The sequence below is a fragment of the Myotis lucifugus genome, unplaced genomic scaffold, assembly GCF_000147115.1.
Source record: "Myotis lucifugus unplaced genomic scaffold, Myoluc2.0 scaffold_30, whole genome shotgun sequence".
Lineage (NCBI taxonomy): Eukaryota > Metazoa > Chordata > Mammalia > Chiroptera > Vespertilionidae > Myotis > Myotis lucifugus.
In genome coordinates this window covers 5,986,125-6,005,341 of record NW_005871078.1, presented here as the reverse complement: position 1 = coordinate 6,005,341, position 19,217 = coordinate 5,986,125, and the positions used below count along the sequence as shown (strand labels likewise).

The 19,217-nt window shown below is 40.2% G+C and overlaps 2 protein-coding genes across 19 annotated transcripts in view; one reads left to right on the top strand and one right to left on the bottom strand.

Annotated features, from left to right (window-relative positions):
- The window catches only part of DNM1L (dynamin 1 like), a 41,628-nt gene extending 38,946 nt beyond the window's left edge, over nucleotides 1-2,682 (top strand). For all 18 annotated transcript variants that reach the window (XM_023752300.1, XM_023752306.1, XM_023752303.1 and 15 more), the window contains 4 exons: nucleotides 113-289; nucleotides 452-561; nucleotides 687-846; nucleotides 1,012-2,682. In XM_023752300.1, the coding sequence (XP_023608068.1) occupies nucleotides 113-289; nucleotides 452-561; nucleotides 687-846; nucleotides 1,012-1,068 (504 nt within the window). In that variant the 3' untranslated portion in view covers nucleotides 1,069-2,682. The remainder of the gene's footprint in view (nucleotides 1-112; nucleotides 290-451; nucleotides 562-686; nucleotides 847-1,011) is intronic.
- Nucleotides 2,683-3,438: 756 nt separating this feature from the next.
- On the bottom strand, nucleotides 3,439-17,331 carry YARS2 (tyrosyl-tRNA synthetase 2). The gene is made up of 5 exons (XM_014454030.2): nucleotides 16,529-17,331; nucleotides 15,688-15,855; nucleotides 8,207-8,362; nucleotides 7,717-7,887; nucleotides 3,439-4,065 (listed from the first exon to the last, which is right to left on the bottom strand). Exons 1-5 carry the CDS (start codon nucleotides 17,308-17,310, stop codon nucleotides 3,906-3,908), a joined length of 1,437 nt encoding a protein of 478 aa, XP_014309516.2. The 5' UTR covers nucleotides 17,311-17,331; the 3' UTR covers nucleotides 3,439-3,905.
- Nucleotides 17,332-19,217: the final 1,886 nt, after the last annotated feature.

The following is a 19,217-nucleotide window of genomic DNA, read 5'->3' as shown; positions in this document are numbered from 1 at the left end:
TGTGTTCGCCTTGACTGCTGTCAAAGAAAACGAACTTTGTTTAGTTATGATCAGATCTAATATGGTTGGTAGAGATTTTGGAGCATATGGTGTGTGTGTGGTTTTTTTTTAGGTTTTATCTGGAGGTGGTGGGGTTGGAGATGCTGTTCAAGAACCAACAACAGGCAACTGGAGAGGAATGCTGAAAACTTCAAAAGCTGAAGAGTTATTAGCTGAAGAAAAATCAAAACCAATTCCAATTATGCCAGCTAGTCCACAGAAAGGCCATGCTGTGAATCTGTTGGATGTGGTAAGCCATGAGAATTTGATTGAGGACTAATAAGACAATTACTAGGAAAACACTATTAAAGACAAAAGGAACTAAAAGTCTCAAAAACTCAATGAATTTTGAATGCCAAATATTGCCATTTCAAAATGACACAAAAGTGGTATTTTTTCTCATCCCATTTAGCCGGTTCCTGTTGCACGCAAACTATCTGCCCGTGAGCAGCGAGATTGTGAAGTTATTGAACGACTCATCAAATCTTACTTTCTTATTGTCAGAAAGAATATTCAAGACAGGTTAGTAGTACATGATGTAAATCAGACTGCTGGATGATTATGTGATCTGTTTTGAAAATTCATGCATTTTTAAAATTTTAGGTTTTTATTCTAAATCAAATGGATCATCTTGTTTTGTTTTGCAGTGTGCCAAAGGCAGTAATGCATTTTTTGGTTAATCATGTGAAAGATACTCTTCAGAGTGAGTTAGTAGGACAGCTGTATAAATCATCCTTATTGGATGATCTTCTGACTGAATCTGAGGACATGGCACAACGTAGGAAAGAAGCAGCCGATATGCTAAAGGTATTCCTGTTACTTTATTTAAACATCTGTTAAAAATGCATTCTGATTCTTGAGTGCAACTATGGTCTTCATATGATGTTGGTAATTATTAGAGTCTCAGCTAGATACTGGTTAGTATAAATCAACCACATAATAGAATTATAATTTTTATCTTCTTTAATGCAGGCATTACAAGGAGCAGGTCAAATTATTGCTGAAATCAGAGAGACTCATCTTTGGTGAAGAGAACTATGTAAGACAGACTTTGTTGACTCGAAAGTTACTGCCTACTTGAGTAGATTTTTATTTATGAACTCCTATGTATTGCAATGGTATGAACTGCTCATGTGAAGACTGGCTATACACTGAAAACTGTACTCTGTATTACAGAATGAAATCACACAATCCAAATAAATGGCTGTTTCTAAAGTTTCCCAGTATATATAAAATACATCAACTCTTTCTTGTGATAGTTTCATTTATCAAAGAAATGCTAATGTTCTCATTGTACAAGCAGCTTACCTGTGTAATCTGTTAGTAGTCTTAACGCTGCTACCACAGTCCTTCAAGAAGAACGCACCAAGACATTTCATACGACTGTACTGCATGCATTATATAAGCTGATCTGGCTTTGAAAGATGCGGGTTGACAAGTTACTCATAGTCACTGTATTCCACCTGTCCTATTAGTTCTATCTCTGCTACCTTTGATGTGTTAGTCAGAAAGGTGGATGTACCGAGGATCTCTAACAATGACAATGATGCAGTGTGCATAATGGGTAGCCACAGAGCCCTTCCATTTCTTGGTCCACATTGCCCTAGTGCATTAAAATATCTGATTCTTACCCAAACCTAGAAGCACGTACTACATTTTCCTGTATTAAAAACAACCACCTACACTTGATTTTATAGTAAGACTTAGAGGCTCTAAGAAAATTCAGATATATCTTAAAATTGCGGCACTTAACACCATGCTCTTACTTGGAGGGGGGACTTAAAACCAAATTCTGTGCTAGATCAGTAAGTATTAGATGATAATTGGTACTTTTGCTTCACACCAGCAAAATTAGCATAGAGGTGTGACAATACTGGTGGAGCCTTATTTAAAAAAAAAACCATGCTGACACACTCCTAATGGCTTATAGACAACTAATTTGCATTCAGGAGTGAGGTTTAGAACATATATTTTATTAAAATTCCTCAGGTGATTTTTGATATGAATTACATTATAAATGTTAAGATAATGGTCAAAATTCTTAAGGCATCTAGCAGATATTAAAATTTCTTTTTAAGTTACAATATTTATGAAGGACTATTGACAATATAAATATATCTCTTAACTTTAGGTACCCATTTACTAAGAAACAGGCTCACCAACTTATCTCAAACATAAAAAAAAACCCAGATTCAGATCTTGATAGAATACATCGTATCAAAATGTTTGTTAGTGCACTTTAAAATCACTCTGCCATCTTTAAACATTAGCTTTGAATTATACCCATCCATGTTTACTTACTTTAGACAGATTAGATAACTACTGTTTTAGCCTTTTGAATTTATAAGGGGGGGAAAAACCCTTCTAACGCATCTTTCTCCAGTATATCAAACAGATTTCCAATTAAAAAATGTTCCCTTTAAAGACATGCTATGGTAATGCACTTTCTAGTACTACATACCTTGTACTAGAACAAAGAAAAATAGGCAAGAGAGGTGTGGCAAGAGAAACCTTTGTTGGCTCTAAACTGGGTTAAGTTCTGAAATGTGGAGATGATCTATGACATTTATAATGGATACCTGTATGTTCTTGCTGTGTAAATAAAATTGCTGGTATGAAATGACATTAAAGTTTATCAATAAATGAATTCTTCCTCACTTTACTCCCAGAAAAAGGTTTAGATAAACTCTAGCTTTTTAACTTACAAATCTAATACAGTGTATATTGTATCAAAGTTTTGACTTTCTTACTAGATTCTAACAATTCACTGAAGTATTATTACATCTCCATTTTTGCATATAAAGACAGTGACTTTCTCTAAGTAATCCAGGTAGCAAATGGCTAGAACTTGAACATTAAAGCCACTCTTTGCTGCCTGTAAGGTTTTCTAGAGTAAATTTGGTTATGAACCATTCTGTATGTTTGTGCCTTTCACTTGATCCTCAGGGAAATGGATTTGTCATATGTGGAAATTTAAGTTCTGGAGATTTAATTTGCCTAAACTATGTAGAGCTTAACTAAGTCTTGATAGGAAATCCTTTAAATTTGACCTGAAAACTTCCCTTACCCGAGTATCTTTTGATATTCTCATATAATTGGATAGTTGGTATAACATAATATTTGCCTATTTTACTTCTTTGGTTACTTAAGTTTTCAGTTTATCTCAAGTTGTAATCTGGTGGGGGACAGAAGTTGAAACTTAAAACTAATGTAAAAGTTTTTAAATTTATAAAATATTGCTACATTTAGTTTGACAAAATAAGGTGGTGAGTAAATTTAGTTCCACTGAAACACAGGTAAGGGAATGGAAAATAATTAGAAACTTTCTGAAAAGTCAAGTACTGAATTTTAATCTTTTCTAAGAACTGTATTTGGTTCCTAAACAACAACAAAAATCAGTTTCCAGTACTAGATTTCTAATGTGGATGCTAGAGGCACTGCTGGTTTTAATACAGACATTAGCGAGATCAGTGAGATATATATACTTGATATAAAAGTATCTGCAATTCCTTAGGTTACCTCTTTTTCATTGTTCCTCATGTCCAAAAAGGAGAGCAAGATAGGACTGGAAAGACAGCATTTAGTTTTTTCATAAAGTATAATTTTTAAAACATACTAACTCTGGAAACCATGGTTTTCTATGGTAGTCCTTAATGTTTAAGGATCAAGAAATAAAATCCCATCATTTAGACAACTTATTAACCAACCTATATAAATAATGAAATTACTCACACTGTGAGGCCTAGAGTATATACTCCATTCTCTGCTGATTGGCGTAAGTGAAGGAATGTTAAGTTCTGGAGCCAACCTTTCGTATATCTTGAGAATGAATGGCGGTAAGTTTGAATCATCAGAAGGATTTTTCATCATAGTTGAAGCCATTTTATAATGTAGAAATTCCTTTTTCCTATTTTAAGTAATGAAAGTCCATTCTTAAGAATATGTTGTCCAACAACCAAAACACTCTCTGGATTTGTTACTTGTCTGTGATTTATACTGACTCCGCCTTCTGTTATCATCCGATACCTAAAAACAGAAATATTTAGTAACTACATAAATCCAACCACTGTTGATCTTTCCCCATAATACAGATACATCATTATTGTTTTTCATTTAAATTTCAGGGGCTCTCCAGTTGAAACCTTTTAGCACTAAATCACTGAATTTATCTTCACTTTCACTGGATTATGTCTCCTTTTAATGTTCTTCTAAAGGAGGTTTAAGGCATAATAGGCTTCTTGTTTCCTAGCGAAAAAGAGCTGGGATATCTCATCTCTTGATAGAACTGTTTAGTGGGTTTAACAATAAAGTGAATTGGAATAATGGATCACTTTCTGGAGGGCGCCCCCTACCTTGGGGAGAAAAATCACAGAAAAGAAACTTCCAGGACATCGCTGCTTTTAATGAGATACAAGTGACTACATGAAGTCCTCACTTAATATTGTTCATAGGTTCTTGGAAACTGACTTTAAGTGAAACAACATTTAACAAAACCAATTTTATCATAGGCTGAATGATAATAGAGTTAAGTTCCTATGGCATATTTCTGGTCACAAAAATATCACAAAACTTCAAACTACAGACTCAGAACACTTCTAATATTAAACACTGAAATAACTGAGTTATATATACATTTAAGATCAATAAAGACGAGACCAGCCCTGACCGGTTTTGCTCAGTGGATAGAGCGTCGGCCTGAGGACTGAAGGGTCCCAGGTTCGATTCTGGTCAAGGGCATGTACCTTGGTTGCGGGCACATCCCCAGTGGGAGATGTGCAGGAGGCAGCTGATCGATGTTTCTCTCTCATTGATGTTTCTGACTCTCTGTCCCTCTCCCTTCCTCTCTGTAAAAAAATCAATAAAATATATTTAAAAATAAATAAATAAAATCTCAATCCCTTCTTTAAAAAACAAACAAACAAAAAAAACCCCACAAGACCAACCCCCTAATGCCAATTCAGGGTTGCCCGTGGCTGGAGCTTTCCCCAGCCCAGCAGCTCAGAGTGCAAAGGCAGGCACCAACCGTGGACAGGACGCCCTTCCATTGCAGGGCATGTGTGTGCACATGCATGTGCATACACATACACACACATTCAGACTGGGACAATGTAGACACGACTCATGTGCACATCTCTGGGATGTGGGAGGAAACCGGGGTCCCTGGAAACCCCCCCAAAGACATGGGGAGATCATACAAACTCCACACAGTGGGCCTGGCCAGAAACTCCTGTTTTTTCTCATCAACATAATGAAATGACTTTATTTGAGGACCTGCTGTTACAGTATTAGCTACAGAGATTTTTAAGAAACTTGCTTATGAAATTGGAAAACCCTTTCAAATTATATTCTGAGTATATGCAAATAAGGGCAAATTTTGTTAAAACACAAAGCAAAACTTTTAAAAAGTTGGCTAATTTCAGAAATACAAAATCAATACACTAATAAATTATAGATTACTAAAAAGTTTTTGCTGGCCTATGTAAAGTAATTAGGTTTTATTCAAGTTATCTATGCAATTCATTCAATAAACATTTACAGAGCTCTACTATGCACTAAATGTAAATAGAATATAGCAAACTTGTGGAGAAAGGCAAACAAATGAGCAATTCTGGCACACTGATCAAACGCTGTCATGAGCTACTAGCTCTAGGAGTGCACCGAGGGGTGGGGATTGGAAGTTTTCCTGAAAGAAGAGTCACTGAAACTGGGAGTAAGTTGCAGTTATTTTCATGAACAGTGAGGAAACATGGGAGTAGCCAGAAGGAGGTGAGATTTCAGTAGAGGGCTAGCGCATGAAAGGCCTTTGAAGTCCTTCTGCAAGGCAAATCTCGGTTTTATCTGAATATGTTACCGAAGTTAAGAAACTACTATGCGTGGTTTTAGCTCAACAGTAAATGATTTAATATTTAGGAACAAATTTTCTCTTACAAAGCGTTATTTTAAGCTGTTTGCTATTGTTTCCAGATCATGGTCTACATTTTGTTTAAAAGCACAAGCTTATACAATCTAAAAAAAATGTATTATTTAGAACTCTGGCTAAATCAGATATGGCGTCATCTTAAGTAGCAGTAAAACTTTTGTTATCAGTAAATAAACCACTAGAACAGTTCAGAAGGAAATGAAAAATGCTTCCACAGGGAGGAAAAGGCTTAGAACCGCTGACTCACTGTGGGAAATGCATGATACCACCCTCAGTTCAGTGAATATTAACTAAACTAGCATATCAGGAAATCAATAAGGTGGAGTGGCAGGTGATACAAAGAGAGACAATGGATATTTTCTCCTTATAGAAAAATCTAAACACTTTGGGATAGAGGCAAATAATACTGAATAATTGGGAAAAACACACCCACCAATTATAACAAATGTCCTTCATAACCATGAACATGGACTGATAACTGTTTGACTTATGCTAGAACTCCTGTAGGTGAGGGACCCAGGGTCTTTTGGCCAACTAATGCTTCTTCTACATCACAGTTTCATTTATAAATGGATAAGCATCAAATATAAGCCCTATAACACCTTATGGAACACCTTACTCCCTAATAATACCACATAACTGAGGAATTTAAATATTCTACCTGCTTCCTGAATAAGAAAATAAAATTCAAAAGAGGAATAACTGTATGTAGTTTATAACAGTCTTAGGAAGTTATATCACATGCTTACTTGTTTTCTGAAATTCAACTAATATTTTAAACAGGTTGGATAACCATTCTACTCCCCCAAATAAAGAGGATACAGACTGAAATGAGAGGGTTCATGTGGCTCTGTCCACTTAGGGCCTCTGTTCTTGTGACCTTCTCAAACTGTGACCATCCTGAGCTGACAGATCTCACTGTACTTATTTAATACTAGAGGCCCGATGCACGGAATTTGTGCAAGAGTAGGCCTTCCTTCCCCCGGCTGCTAACACTGGCTTCCCTTGCAGCCCAGCTTCGTCCGAAAGGTTGTCCGGAAGTATGTCTGGTCTAATTAGCATATTATGCTTTTATTATTATAGATACTGATTCCTTAAATGCAAGCCTTTTCCAATGCTGGAGGACAAATTAACTGGGTTCCATTTAATAAGAAGCAGTATAGTAGTACTTGACTTCATAGGAAATTTAAGCTATTTTCAGCAATAAGCTGAAAATTAAGCTATTATCACCATTAATCTCAGTTTTCACTTTATTCTCAGACCAGCAGTTCTCAACCTGTGGGTCGAGACCCCTTTGGGGGTGGAACAACCCTTTCACAGGGGTCGCCTAAGACCATCAGAAAACACATATATAATTACATATTGTTTTTGTGATTAATCACTATGCTTTAATTATGTTCAATTTGTAACAATGAAAATACATCCTGCATATCAGATATTTACATTACGATTCATAACAGTAGCAAAATTACAGTTATGAAGTAGCAATGAAAATAATTTTATGGTTGGGGGTCACTGCAACATGGGGAGAAATTGGTTCCTAAACAACAACTTTAGACAGATTAGATAACTAATCTAAATTAAAGGGTCGCGGCATTAGGAAGGTTGAGAACCACTGTTCTCAGACCAACATAACTCCTAGAAGAAATGAGACACCGTTAATGAATTATCAGGAAAACACGCTGTGGAAACACATGCTGTGAATTATAACATTTACTAGTGAATTAACTATGAATCTGAAAGTTAAGTAATCTTACCCCCGGGGACCATCTGGAATGGCATTTGCTTTGCGGCACGTATCTAGGACGCTTGTTCCAGGGTCAAGAACTAATTCAGAAAATGAAGCTTCTTTAAACAACTCTTTTAACTCTTCATCAGACATGACCTCCAGTGCATCTACGCTACTGTGATAAAGGGCTTGTGTACACCTGAAAAACAGTTTGAGGACAACATCATGCGACTGCTTATTCAGATACACATCCTAATACACAGTAACCAATTATGAAGTCCCCACTATGTTCTAGACTGAAAGTTTCTGAAACAGCAACATACCTGGTATAATTTATAAACTTAATTCAGGATCGTCTTTTTTTATGATAAAGAGAGACTATCTAAAAGCAACTATAGCCCACACTGACAATCCTTCTTAGCAGTGAAGGACAACTTGAAAGCAGTGCGGCTCTAAATTTTCCCAAGTTTACTATTAACTAAAGAACTTCATCAGTGTTCATTATTGGGAAAGGCCACCTTTTAGCAGAATCCAGCCCTTCTTGCCCATGAACCAGCTTCGTGACTTCTGCAGCAAGTCGTTTCTGAGGACCCCGCTTTTCTGGCTCTTTGACGTGCAGCTGCATTATGTGGTCAATCTCTGGAAGGGGCAGAAAAGTGAAGAGCCTCAGGTACCTTCGGGACAAAAAATAAAGTGTTACATTTAGATCACATACCTAGTTTTTATCTGTGGCTCCCTTTACTTTTAAAATTATTCTTAATTGTGAAACATAACAATTATGCAGAAATGTACTGGACATAAGACAATCATACACATGCCACCCAGACTGAAGGTGTTACTATTTTGCCATCTTTGTTTCAGATCTTTATTTATTTTTTAACAAATGTTTTTTAAAAAAAAACCTGATTTTAGAAAAAGAAGGGAGAGGGAGAGAGAAAGAAACATCAATCAGCAGCCTCCTGCACACCTCCTAATGGGGATCAAGCCTGCAATCCAGGCATGTGCCCTGACTGGGAATCCCATGCTTGACCTCTGGGTGCATGGGATGATGCTCAATTAACCGAGACACACTGGCCAGAGCATGATCTTTCTTTCTTTAAAAGTCACAAAATAACAAAGGTACAGATGAAGGCCCCAGCCCCATCATATTCTCCTCTTGCCCCCAGAGATAATCACCAATCTAAATTTGTGTGCATTCTTCCCAAACATGTTTTTATTTTACACTTTTGTTTTTCACGTATGTGTATATTATATTTTGTGTTCACCATCCAAAGTCAAGTCTCCTTCCATCACTATTTACCCCCCTTTTACCTTCTTCACCCCGCCCCCCCCATATCCCTTCCCCCTTGGTAATCACCATACTGTTGTCTGTGTCAATGAGGTGTTTGTTTTTTCTTAATTCCTTTCACCTTTTTCTCCCAGTCCTCATAACCCTCCCCTCTAACAGCTGTCAGTTTATTCTATGTATCTATGAGTCTGTTTCTATTTTATTTTGTTCATTAGATTCCACATCTAAGTGAAATCACATGGTATTTGTCTCTCTCTGACTGGCTCATTTTACTTAGCACAATACTTCTGCAGGTCCATCCATGCTGTCGAAAAAGGTAAGATTTTCTTCTTCCTTCTTTTTTACAGCTGAGTAGTATTCCACTGTGCAAATGTACCACAGCTTTTTTATCCACTCATCTACTGATGGGCAGTTGGCTGCTTCCAAATCGTGGCTATTGTAAATAACGCTACAGTCTTCTGAATCAGTGTTTTGTATTTCTTCAGACATAGTCCCAGAAGTGGGATCACTGGGTCATATGGCAGTTCTCTGTAGGCCTTAGGTTTCTTTTGGGTAAGAGCAAGACAGTGGGACTTTGATTTTTTACATTTCTGCCAGAGATCTAGTATAAAGTGTACCTGAATAAAAGTTTATCTACACGTGGGAGAACACATATTGGCAACGTAGGTATCATATATGATTATTGTGAAAAGAAATATAAAGAGCAGCTTAGTAATTGATCAATTTTTAATGTTGTATTAATGAAAAATGCTGTCCATGATACTGTTTTTTGGTAGCTATGTGACTACTGAATTTGTGGCCAACTAAACTTCATGGAGAAATTTTTGCAGCACTGGTATCCATATTATGAATCATTGGAACAAGAAATGAGGAATTAACCAATTCCTTCTATTCATCCTTAAATTTTGATTCTGACATATTCCTTCTAAATTTGTCATCTTGCTAAGAGAAATGTCTGAGATGGATTTAACTGATGTGTTCAGAGCATTTCAGTCCAAAGCAGCAGAATGTAAATGCTTTTCAAGTGGACACAGAACATTTTCTAGGATTGATCACATGTTAGGATATAAAACAAGTCTCAATTCATATTAAGCATCTTCTTTTACCATAATATGAAACTAGAAATCAATCACAAGAAAAACACTGAAAAACATACAAAGACATGGAAACTAACTAACATGGTACTAAACAATGAATGGGTTAACAATGAGGTCAACAAGAAATCAAAAGATACATCGAAACAAATAAAAATGAGAATACAATGGCCCAAATCTATGGGATACAGTGAGAGCAGTCCTAAGGGGGAAATTAATAGCATTACAGAAAATAAGAAAAATCTCAAACAATCTAATTTTACACTTAAAGAAATTAGAAAACAGTAACAAAGTCCAAAGTGAGTAGAAGAAAGGAAATAAAAGATCAGAGCAGAAATAAATAAATTAGAGTCTAAAAAAAAATACAAAAGATCAATGAAACCAAGAACTGGTTCTTTGAAAAGATAAAAAGATTGATAAAGCTTTAACCAAACTCATTAAGAAACAGAGGACTCAAATAAATAAAATCAGAAATGAAAGACAAGAAGTAACAAGTGACTCTGCAGAAATACAAAGGATTGTAAAAAAATATTACGAACAACAATATATGCTTGCAAATTAAACAATCTGGACTAAATGGATATTCCTAGCAACATACTATCTTCCAAAACTAAAGCAGGAAGAATCAGAAAATCTGAATAGAGAGATTACAACTAATGAGGTTGAGGCAGTAATAAAAAAAACTCCCAACAAACAAAAGTCTTGGATTGGATGGTTTCACAAGTGAATTTTACCAAACATTCACTCAAAGGAGAACTAACACCTATCCTCAAACTATCCCAAAAGACTCAAGAGGCGGGAGGACTCCCAAGCTCCTTTTACGAAGCCAAAATTATCCTAATTCCAAAGGCAGATAAAGACACTACAAAGAAAGAAAATTATAAGCCAATATTCCTGATGATCATAGAGCTAAAATCCTCAACAAAATATTAACAAACCAGAGGTAGCAATTCATTAAAGAGATTATATGCCATGATCAAGTGGGCTTTATTCTGGGCATGCAAGGCTGGTACAATATCTGCAACTCAATAAACATGATACACAACATAACAAAATAAAGAACAAAAATCACATGATCATATCAATAGATGCACCCACTGATAAAAATCCAGCACTCATTTTTGATAAAAATTCTCAGCAAAGAGGGAACATACTTCAATGTAATAAAGGCCATAGATAACAAACCCACAAACAACATCATACTCAAAGGCAAAAACTAATAGTGTTTTCCTTAAGAACAGAACAAGACAGGGATGTCCACTTTCACCACTCTTATGCAGCACAGTGCTGGAAGTCCTGGCCACAGCAACCAGACAAGAAGAAATAAAAGGCATCCAAATTGAAAAGGAAAAAGTAAAATTGTCATTATTTGTAGATGACATGATACTGTATATAGAGAACCCTAAAGATTTCACCAAAAAACAAACAAAAAACCTACACAAAAACCCTACTAAAACTGATAAACGAATTCACCAAAATAAATATCCAGAAATCAGTTGTATTTTATACACCAATAATGAACTATAAGAAAACAATCCCATTTACAATTGCATTAAAAAAATACCTTGGAATAAATTTAATCAAGGATGTAAACGACTTGTGCTTGGAAAATGATAAAACATTGAAGAAAGGAATAGAAAAAGATATAAATAAGTGGAAGCATATACTGTAGTTCATGGATAGGAAGACTTAAAATCATTAAAATGTTCATACTATCCAAAGCAATCTATCGATTCAACATAATTCCTATCAAGATACCAATGTCATATTTCACAGAACTAGAACAAATATTCCAAAAATCCATATAGAACCACAAAAGACCTCAAATATCCTCAACAATCTTGAGAAAGAAGAACAAAATTGGAGGAACCATGCTGTCTGATATCAAACTATACTACAAGGCCATAGTAATAAAAAACAGCATGGTACTGGCATAAAAACAGACATATACATCAATGGACCAGAATAGAGGGCTCAGAAACAAACCCATTCCTTTATGGTCAATTAACAATCTACAAAGGAGGCAAAAATGTACATGGGATATAGTCTATTCAAAGACATCCATCTTGAATAAACATATTGCCAATTGTACAGGGGTGGGCAAAGGTTTATAGTTGTTCGTGTGGAAATAACACAACAATAAACTCTGTTTCGTGTACTCACAACTGTGAACTTATTATCGCCTTATAGTTTGATCTGGCCAATGGCTAAGGGACACTTTTCTCATATATAGACAAGCCCATTTGGGGTGCCCAGCTAGGGAAGGAGTCCCCAATTCCTATCATTGTAACTCGTTTCTGCTCATACTAACCGCTCTATGCCAGAAGACATTTTCAACAATATCATAGACTTCCTCACTGAGCCCTCCACACTCTGCATGGTACAGACTTCTTAGGGTAGCAACCCTTCCCAACCAGCTTGAGAAATGGACTCTATAATCTCAGGTCACTGGGGAATTCATGCCCTAACAACTTGGGCTCAAATGAGGGGACTTCCTTTCTCTTTTGTGGCAGCCAAAGTTATGATAGACAATTGCATTTTCTGCTCCCAAACCAAACAATGGAAGCTATCTACATGAGGACATATTCCCTTGGGGAGATTGACCATGCTCCCACTAGCTGATTGATTTCATTGCCCGCTGCCCTCCTTCTGCTGGGGCTTCCAGATATGCCTCCACAATCATTAAATACTTACACCAGACTCCCCTTGGGAACTCTCAGTCATTGAGCATCACAACAGCCTTTTCAAAGACACTCCTTAAATTACTTTCAGGCAAGTGGTTCCCAAAATGGACTGAACTCTTGCCCAAGCCCTCATCTTGCTTAATTCTCACACCCTGGGGAACTACATACCCCATATACCAACTATCATACGCTCCTCCAAATCCCACCTTTGGTGTCCTCTGGGAGTCAAGCTTTTACCTCCATGACAACATCCATTTATTTTCCCTCAGGCTCATCTTCCCCTTTCTGCTATGCTTTTCCATCATCTTGCCTTCTGCTTCACGTTGATGACTTGATTGAGGATGGGTAGTCCAATATGAGCCCCTCATCAATAAATGACCCCTAGCCCATGACCAAGACCCCAACTGGACAGCCACATGGGAGGGTCACCAACCCACTAGTGGCAACCACTCCAGAGGACCGCACCCCTAGTGAGATGGACTTATCACTAGAGAGGACAATGCTTCAGGTGATATCACCCCAGCTCAAGAGTTTGCCATTGGAGATGATTATGCCCCCTACACTAGAGATGACACCCCAGGGACATATCACCATGTCAGAGGCCTCACCACTTGCCCCAATGGCCCCACTCCCTAGTCCACCTCAAACTTGGCAAAATGCTTAAATGGAGACTAAGACTTTGCAGGAACAATGGACTAAACGTATTGTCCTGATTCCATCAGGGGACTCATTGGAATATTTTCCGAATCTGCCTACTGCACCATTGCATCAAATCTCCCCGCTGTGGCAAGCTGAAATGTGCATTAGGAGCCAGACTGTTCCCCTGCTAGAAATACCACCAATTTAGATGGCTTGCCCTCACCTGTTTATTTCCTTACTAGAGGCCCAGCGCACCATTAAATCGTGTGGGTAGGGTCCCTAGGCCTAGCCTCCTGCGATCAGGGCCATTTTCTGCCCGTTCACCAGGCTGAATGCTGCCTCTGCCGCCAGGCTGTCAGGCCGTAGGGACCACCAGCTCATCCCCGGCTGCTCCGGGGCTCAGGCCTGCAGGAAATGGGTGCCGGAGACTTCACCTCCATGTGCGTGCGCTGGGCTGGCCACTGATGGAATGTGCTGCCTGTTTGGGGCTGCTCACGTGAGCGCCGCTGCTGCCGCCACTGCTGCTGGGGCTTGAGGTGCTGACGGAGGCTGCGGGGTGCGCCTGCGACCTACCTGTCCTGGCGTGAGTGGTCCTGAGCGGGCAGCACTTCCATCAGTGGCCGGCCTGGTGCACGTGCATGGAGGTGAAGTTGCTGGCACCTGCTTTCCCGGGGGCTCACCCCGAGCAGCTGTGGATGAGCTGGTGATCCCAACGGCCTGATAGCCAGCCCGTTCCTCCTGCCACCCACCCTGGTTCTCCCGTTCACCATCGCTGATCCATCTGAGCCTGTGGGCTGGGGGGAGGGACCAAGAGGTCAGCAGTTCAGCCCGCTCACCAGTCTCGCCCCAACCCCGCTCGAGGGTGGGGTGTGGGCAGGTGGAGAGGGACCAAGAAGTGGTCAATGCCACCTCATGGCGGCTGGTTGTTTGGTCGTCACACCTCTTGGCCTTTTATTATTATGATATTACATTCCTTGGGCAAGACATGCCACACAAGACAGCAATTACCCACTTTCAAAAAATGTTTTAGATAAATGGACAACTTCATGAATAGACACACCATTAATTTGACACATAGGGAAATAAAGAGAAGATTGGGGACGGGAAGTCAGAGCTCAAATACAATAAACCCTCGATTTTGCAGACCTGGATTTAACAGACTTTGGATTTATTAAACAAAATCTGGTTCACGTGTCATATGTGAAAATTAACACCCTGTAAATTTTAAAATGCTTTTAACCAAGATTTGTTTATAATTACATTAACAGGTTATTTTTTTTGTTATTGTTATTTTTAATAAATTCTAGCGAATACATCATACATTGGAAAAAACACTAGTAATTTTGCCTACATAAATAAATATTACATATCTACAGCTATAGTCTGTATATTTAAATCCAAGAGTCACTGCTTGTAAACAATGTTCAGGGAATGAGCACACCGAATCAAGCTTGGTAATTGGTTCTGTTGTCGAATGGCATGACTTTCTGCAGCAGTTTTAACCAGTGCCAGCTGCTGTTCCCATGTGCGCTAGGCCACGCCCCAGCTGAGGGCATTTGTTTCGTCTCCGTAACTGGTGAATGCACACATTTACTAGACCTATTCAGTATAAATTTAAAACTACAATACATATGGAAAACTTTTCTGTGAAATTAAACTTTTCATACATAATTTTAATTACACAAACGTGTCTACAAAAGTAAAAACAAGTAAACTAATTTGTCAATTTCTAACATACACATTCGGAAAACCTACTTTATTATATACTGGACTTGCAGCTTTAATGGACACCCCTTCACCAGAATTAGTCTTTATATATCAAGGTTTTACTGGACTTGCCAGATACAGATCAGGATCTTGGATCTAAGTTTTCTAGCAACCACAGTGGTTATCTGCCTTAACCAACAAAAGTGTTTAACTTCAGGACAATTAAAGTTACAATGTTCTGTGTTGCAACTGTTTATGCCTTTAATAGAATATAACTTAAAAAACAATAACCAAGCCCTGACTGGTTTGGCTCAGTGGATAGAGCGTCGGCCTACGGACTCAAGAGTCCCAGGTTCGATTCTGGTCAAGGGCATGTACCTTGGTTGCGGGCACATTTCCAGTAGGGAGTGTGCAGGAGGCAGCTGACCGATGTTTCTCTCTCATCGATGTTTCTAACTCTCTATCAATCTCCCTTCTTCTCTGTAAAAAAATCAATAAAATATATTTAAAACAACAACAACCAAGCATACATAGAGATTGTATGTATCATGAGCTTAATTTTTCTCAGCACACTATTAAGAACTCACCTTTCTACCGCATCATCTGGCTGCCTGACAAAGAACTGATACAGTTCAAATGGAGATGTCTTATCCCTGCTCAGCCACACAGCATTGCCAGCAGACTTTCCCAGTTTTGCTCCAGTTGTACTTGTAATCAGAGGAAGAGTGATTCCAAATACGTCTTCTCCAGTCAACCTATGCAGAAAGGAAAACTTCATTATGTGTTTCAGGCACAGGTGATGGCAGATTCTGCTAATCACGCTTCAAATTTCCGGGCGGTCTCTTGCTCTAAGAAAACTTCTGTGACTTCTTACAGCTTTCACTCTATTCTGGCATTAGTCGTTCTGAATAGCAATTGAACCAGTGACTCTGGGCAAGCCAAGGGGAGGTGCTGCTAACGGGGGAGTCAGTGGAGACACTAAAGGAGTTAACTTAAAGGGACTTTTAAAAAAATGAGTCGCACCTGGGCTAGCCCTGTGGCTCATCCCTCGCTTCACGGAAGGTGCCGAGCTAAAGCAGAGGCTACTCAAGGAAGCCTATATACCTGCTTAGGTATAAACGAAGAAAAGCAGTTTCTCAAATCAGAAACACAAAGAGCTACTTAGGGGAATTAAAACATACAATCCTGACTAGTGGTCTATTTCCCGCAGAGCTCTAGGCTACCTCCCATACCTAACACTTCAACTCAGCCCTCTAGTTCTCATTGGCCGATGATAATGTTAACACCATTGCAGACCCTTACTTGGGGGGAAAACCAACAAAGGCTTGGACGACGGGCGTCACTTCACAATCCTAACAGTGCATCGCCGGCTATTTCGCGTGTCAATGATCTGGTCCCAGGATTTCTCCAGGGCCGAGAGACGCTTACTTGTTGATGAACTCGTATCCCGACGTGATATTGCCCAGCTGATCAGATCCGCCCAGCTGCACCCGGCATCCGTAACGCTGAAACAAGTAGTAGAAATCGTAGGCCTGGAGCACCTGGTACAGGAACTCGGCCAAGCTCATGCCCTCGGGGCTCTTGAGCCGGGTCTGGACGCTCAGCCGGCTCAGCAGCGTGCCCATGCGGAAGTGGCCGCCCACCGCCGCCAGGAAGTCCACCAGGTGCTGCTCCTGGTACCAGGCCGAGTTGTCCAGCACCGTGAAGCTGCCCCAGGCCCGCCCATTGGAGAAGAGCTGCTGGTGATGCGCTGCCAGGGCCTCGAGCCCTCGGCGCAGGGCGCGCGCGTTGCTGCCCACGCGCTCCGCGTCCAGCGCCTCGCGCTCCTTGGTGCGCCCGCTGGGGTCTCCCAGGCGCGCCGTGGCGCCTCCCACGAGGGCGATCACGTTGTGGCCGGCTCGCTGGAAGTGAAAGAGGCCCAGCAGCGTCAGCAGGTGCCCCACATGAAGCGAGTCCGCCGTGGGGTCGAAGCCGCAGTAGATGGTCTGGGGACGGTTGCCCGCGATGCTACGGTCGAAGAGCTCTGGGAGCTCTACCTTCGTGCCCTTGTCGGGGAAGAACTCCTTGAACAAACCCCGAGCCTTCTGCACCGCCAGCAACCCCTTATCGCCCGAGTGGGCTTCACGCAGCCCCCGGGGCAAGACTGCCAACGGGCCCGGGGTGCAAAACCACCGGCTCGGAGAAATGCACCGCAACATGGGCGCCGCCATCTTGGTGGTGGCGCGAAAGGAATGCTGGGACCCCGCCGCGCCGCTCGCCGTCGGCCTCCTACAAATAGCCTCAGGGTTTGTGCGCATGCCCGGTAGAGCGAGGCGGTTACTTAGTTACGGAGCTGGCGTGCCTAGGCAATCACTGGAGTTCCAACTATCCAGGGGTGTAAGCAAAGAAAAGCAATTTCTCAGATCAGAAACAGAAAGAGCTACTTAGGGCAATTAAAGCGCACAATCCTGATCCTGACTAGCGGTCTATTTCCAGCAGCGCTCTAGGACATCCCACACCTACCTAATACTTTAACTCAGCCCTTTAGTTCTCATTAGCCAGTGATGATATCAACACTTTCGCTTAATGCCCAGTCGCTTTAAACTCCCTTAGAACTTAATTTCTTCATCTGTAATGTGGAGGTGTTTATTATAATAGTTCCCACCTCATAGGGCTGTTGTAAGGATTAAGAAAGTACTTGGCATATTGCGAGCTACATATGTTAGCTTTTGTTTAAGTTTCCACGTTAAAACAGTGTGATACGCAAGTCCTTTGAAGTCTTGTTTCTATACAAAAATTTGTTCGCAGAGGTTGTGAGGGGTTAGGCATTGGTTTAATTTCAAGGAGAGATACGGAGCTAGCATTGAGACGCAAACAACTTCCTATTACTGGTTCCCCAAGCGGATGAGAGCGCCTCAGTCCCCAGTGTTCACCAGCGTCTCCAGGAGGTGGCAGTCTTGTCCAAACTATAGCGAGAAAAAAGTCAATATAATAAATGCAGAAAGCCCTATGTTTTATTTTTTTAATTACAGGTAAGCAGGTGGGGACATAGCTTCAGCATAAGTGGATGCAAATTAGTAAGCACAGTGCCAGGTGCTATCAGTACGCCCCTCACTAGGGATGGGATTCTGTTGGCAGCTGGCTGGCAGGGAATCAGCCCCCAAACCCAATTTTAGAGTCTAATTTCCAGGACCACTTTCAATACCAACTGTCTTTGGATGAGTTTTTTGGGAAGCAGACGCAAATGGGATATTTGTGTACAGAAAGATTATTGGCATGTGCTCTTGGGAACAACATCTGTAATGGAGTGATGGAAGCAGAGTTGGATAGAGGGAGAAATTGAACTGTGAACAATTTGCAGTAGAGGCCTCAGCCAAAACCATAGTGGGCTATGAAGCTGGGATTTCCACTCAGTCATCCTGAATTGTCGTAAGGAGGCAGGCCTTTGCACCCTGTTATTAACCAGTCATGAAATGTGGGATACCCCAGGGAAAGGAGGCAAAACCTTGTCAGAGGGCGAGATGCAGAAGAGGACTTGGCTGTGAGCCATCAACACTGATATTCTCAGCAGCTGGGGGATTGAGTGCGTTGGTCCTGAAGCGGGAATCTGGGCCATGCTCCAAACCATTCCTTACAAGGCCTTTCCACTGTTTGTTGTTGTTGCTAATCCTCACTCGATATTTTTTCCACTGGTTTTTAGAGAGTGGGAGGAAGGGGGAGAGACACAGAGAAAGAAATATTGATGTGAGAGAGACACATTGATTGGTTGCCCCTGACCTGGGCTGGGGATCAAACCTGCAACCGAGGTACCTGCCCTTGACCGGTATCAAACCTGAGACCCTTCCGTCTGCAGCCAACGCTCTATCCACTGAGCAAAACCGGCTAGGGCCCTTTCCAATTTTTAATATTACAAAGTAATTTGACAACATGAAATATTTTAAAAATTAGTTTCTTTGCATGTATAATTATTAGTGAAGTGAACTTTCATTGCTAAATAGTAACTTCAATAGGATGCTTAGATACTTATTCAACAGGCTATGTAACATCCCAAATGCTGAAGAAAATAAGCAGGGTGTATTCTCTCTCTCATATTGTTATTCAAAATATCCTTGAATTTGTGATCATAACCTGTTCACCT

Excerpts from the sequence above, each read along its gene's own strand:
- YARS2 (XM_014454030.2), bottom strand. The coding sequence starts at position 17,310 with ATGGCGGCGCCCATGTTGCGGTGCATTTCTCCGAGCCGGTGGTTTTGC. Across the intron at positions 15,856-16,528 it reads GGATACGAGTTCATCAACAA|GTTGACTGGAGAAGACGTAT; the intron begins GTAAGCGTCTCT and ends CTTTCTGCATAG. Across the intron at positions 7,888-8,206 it reads GGGCTGGATTCTGCTAAAAG|GTGTACACAAGCCCTTTATC; the intron begins GTGGCCTTTCCC and ends ACTGTTTTTCAG.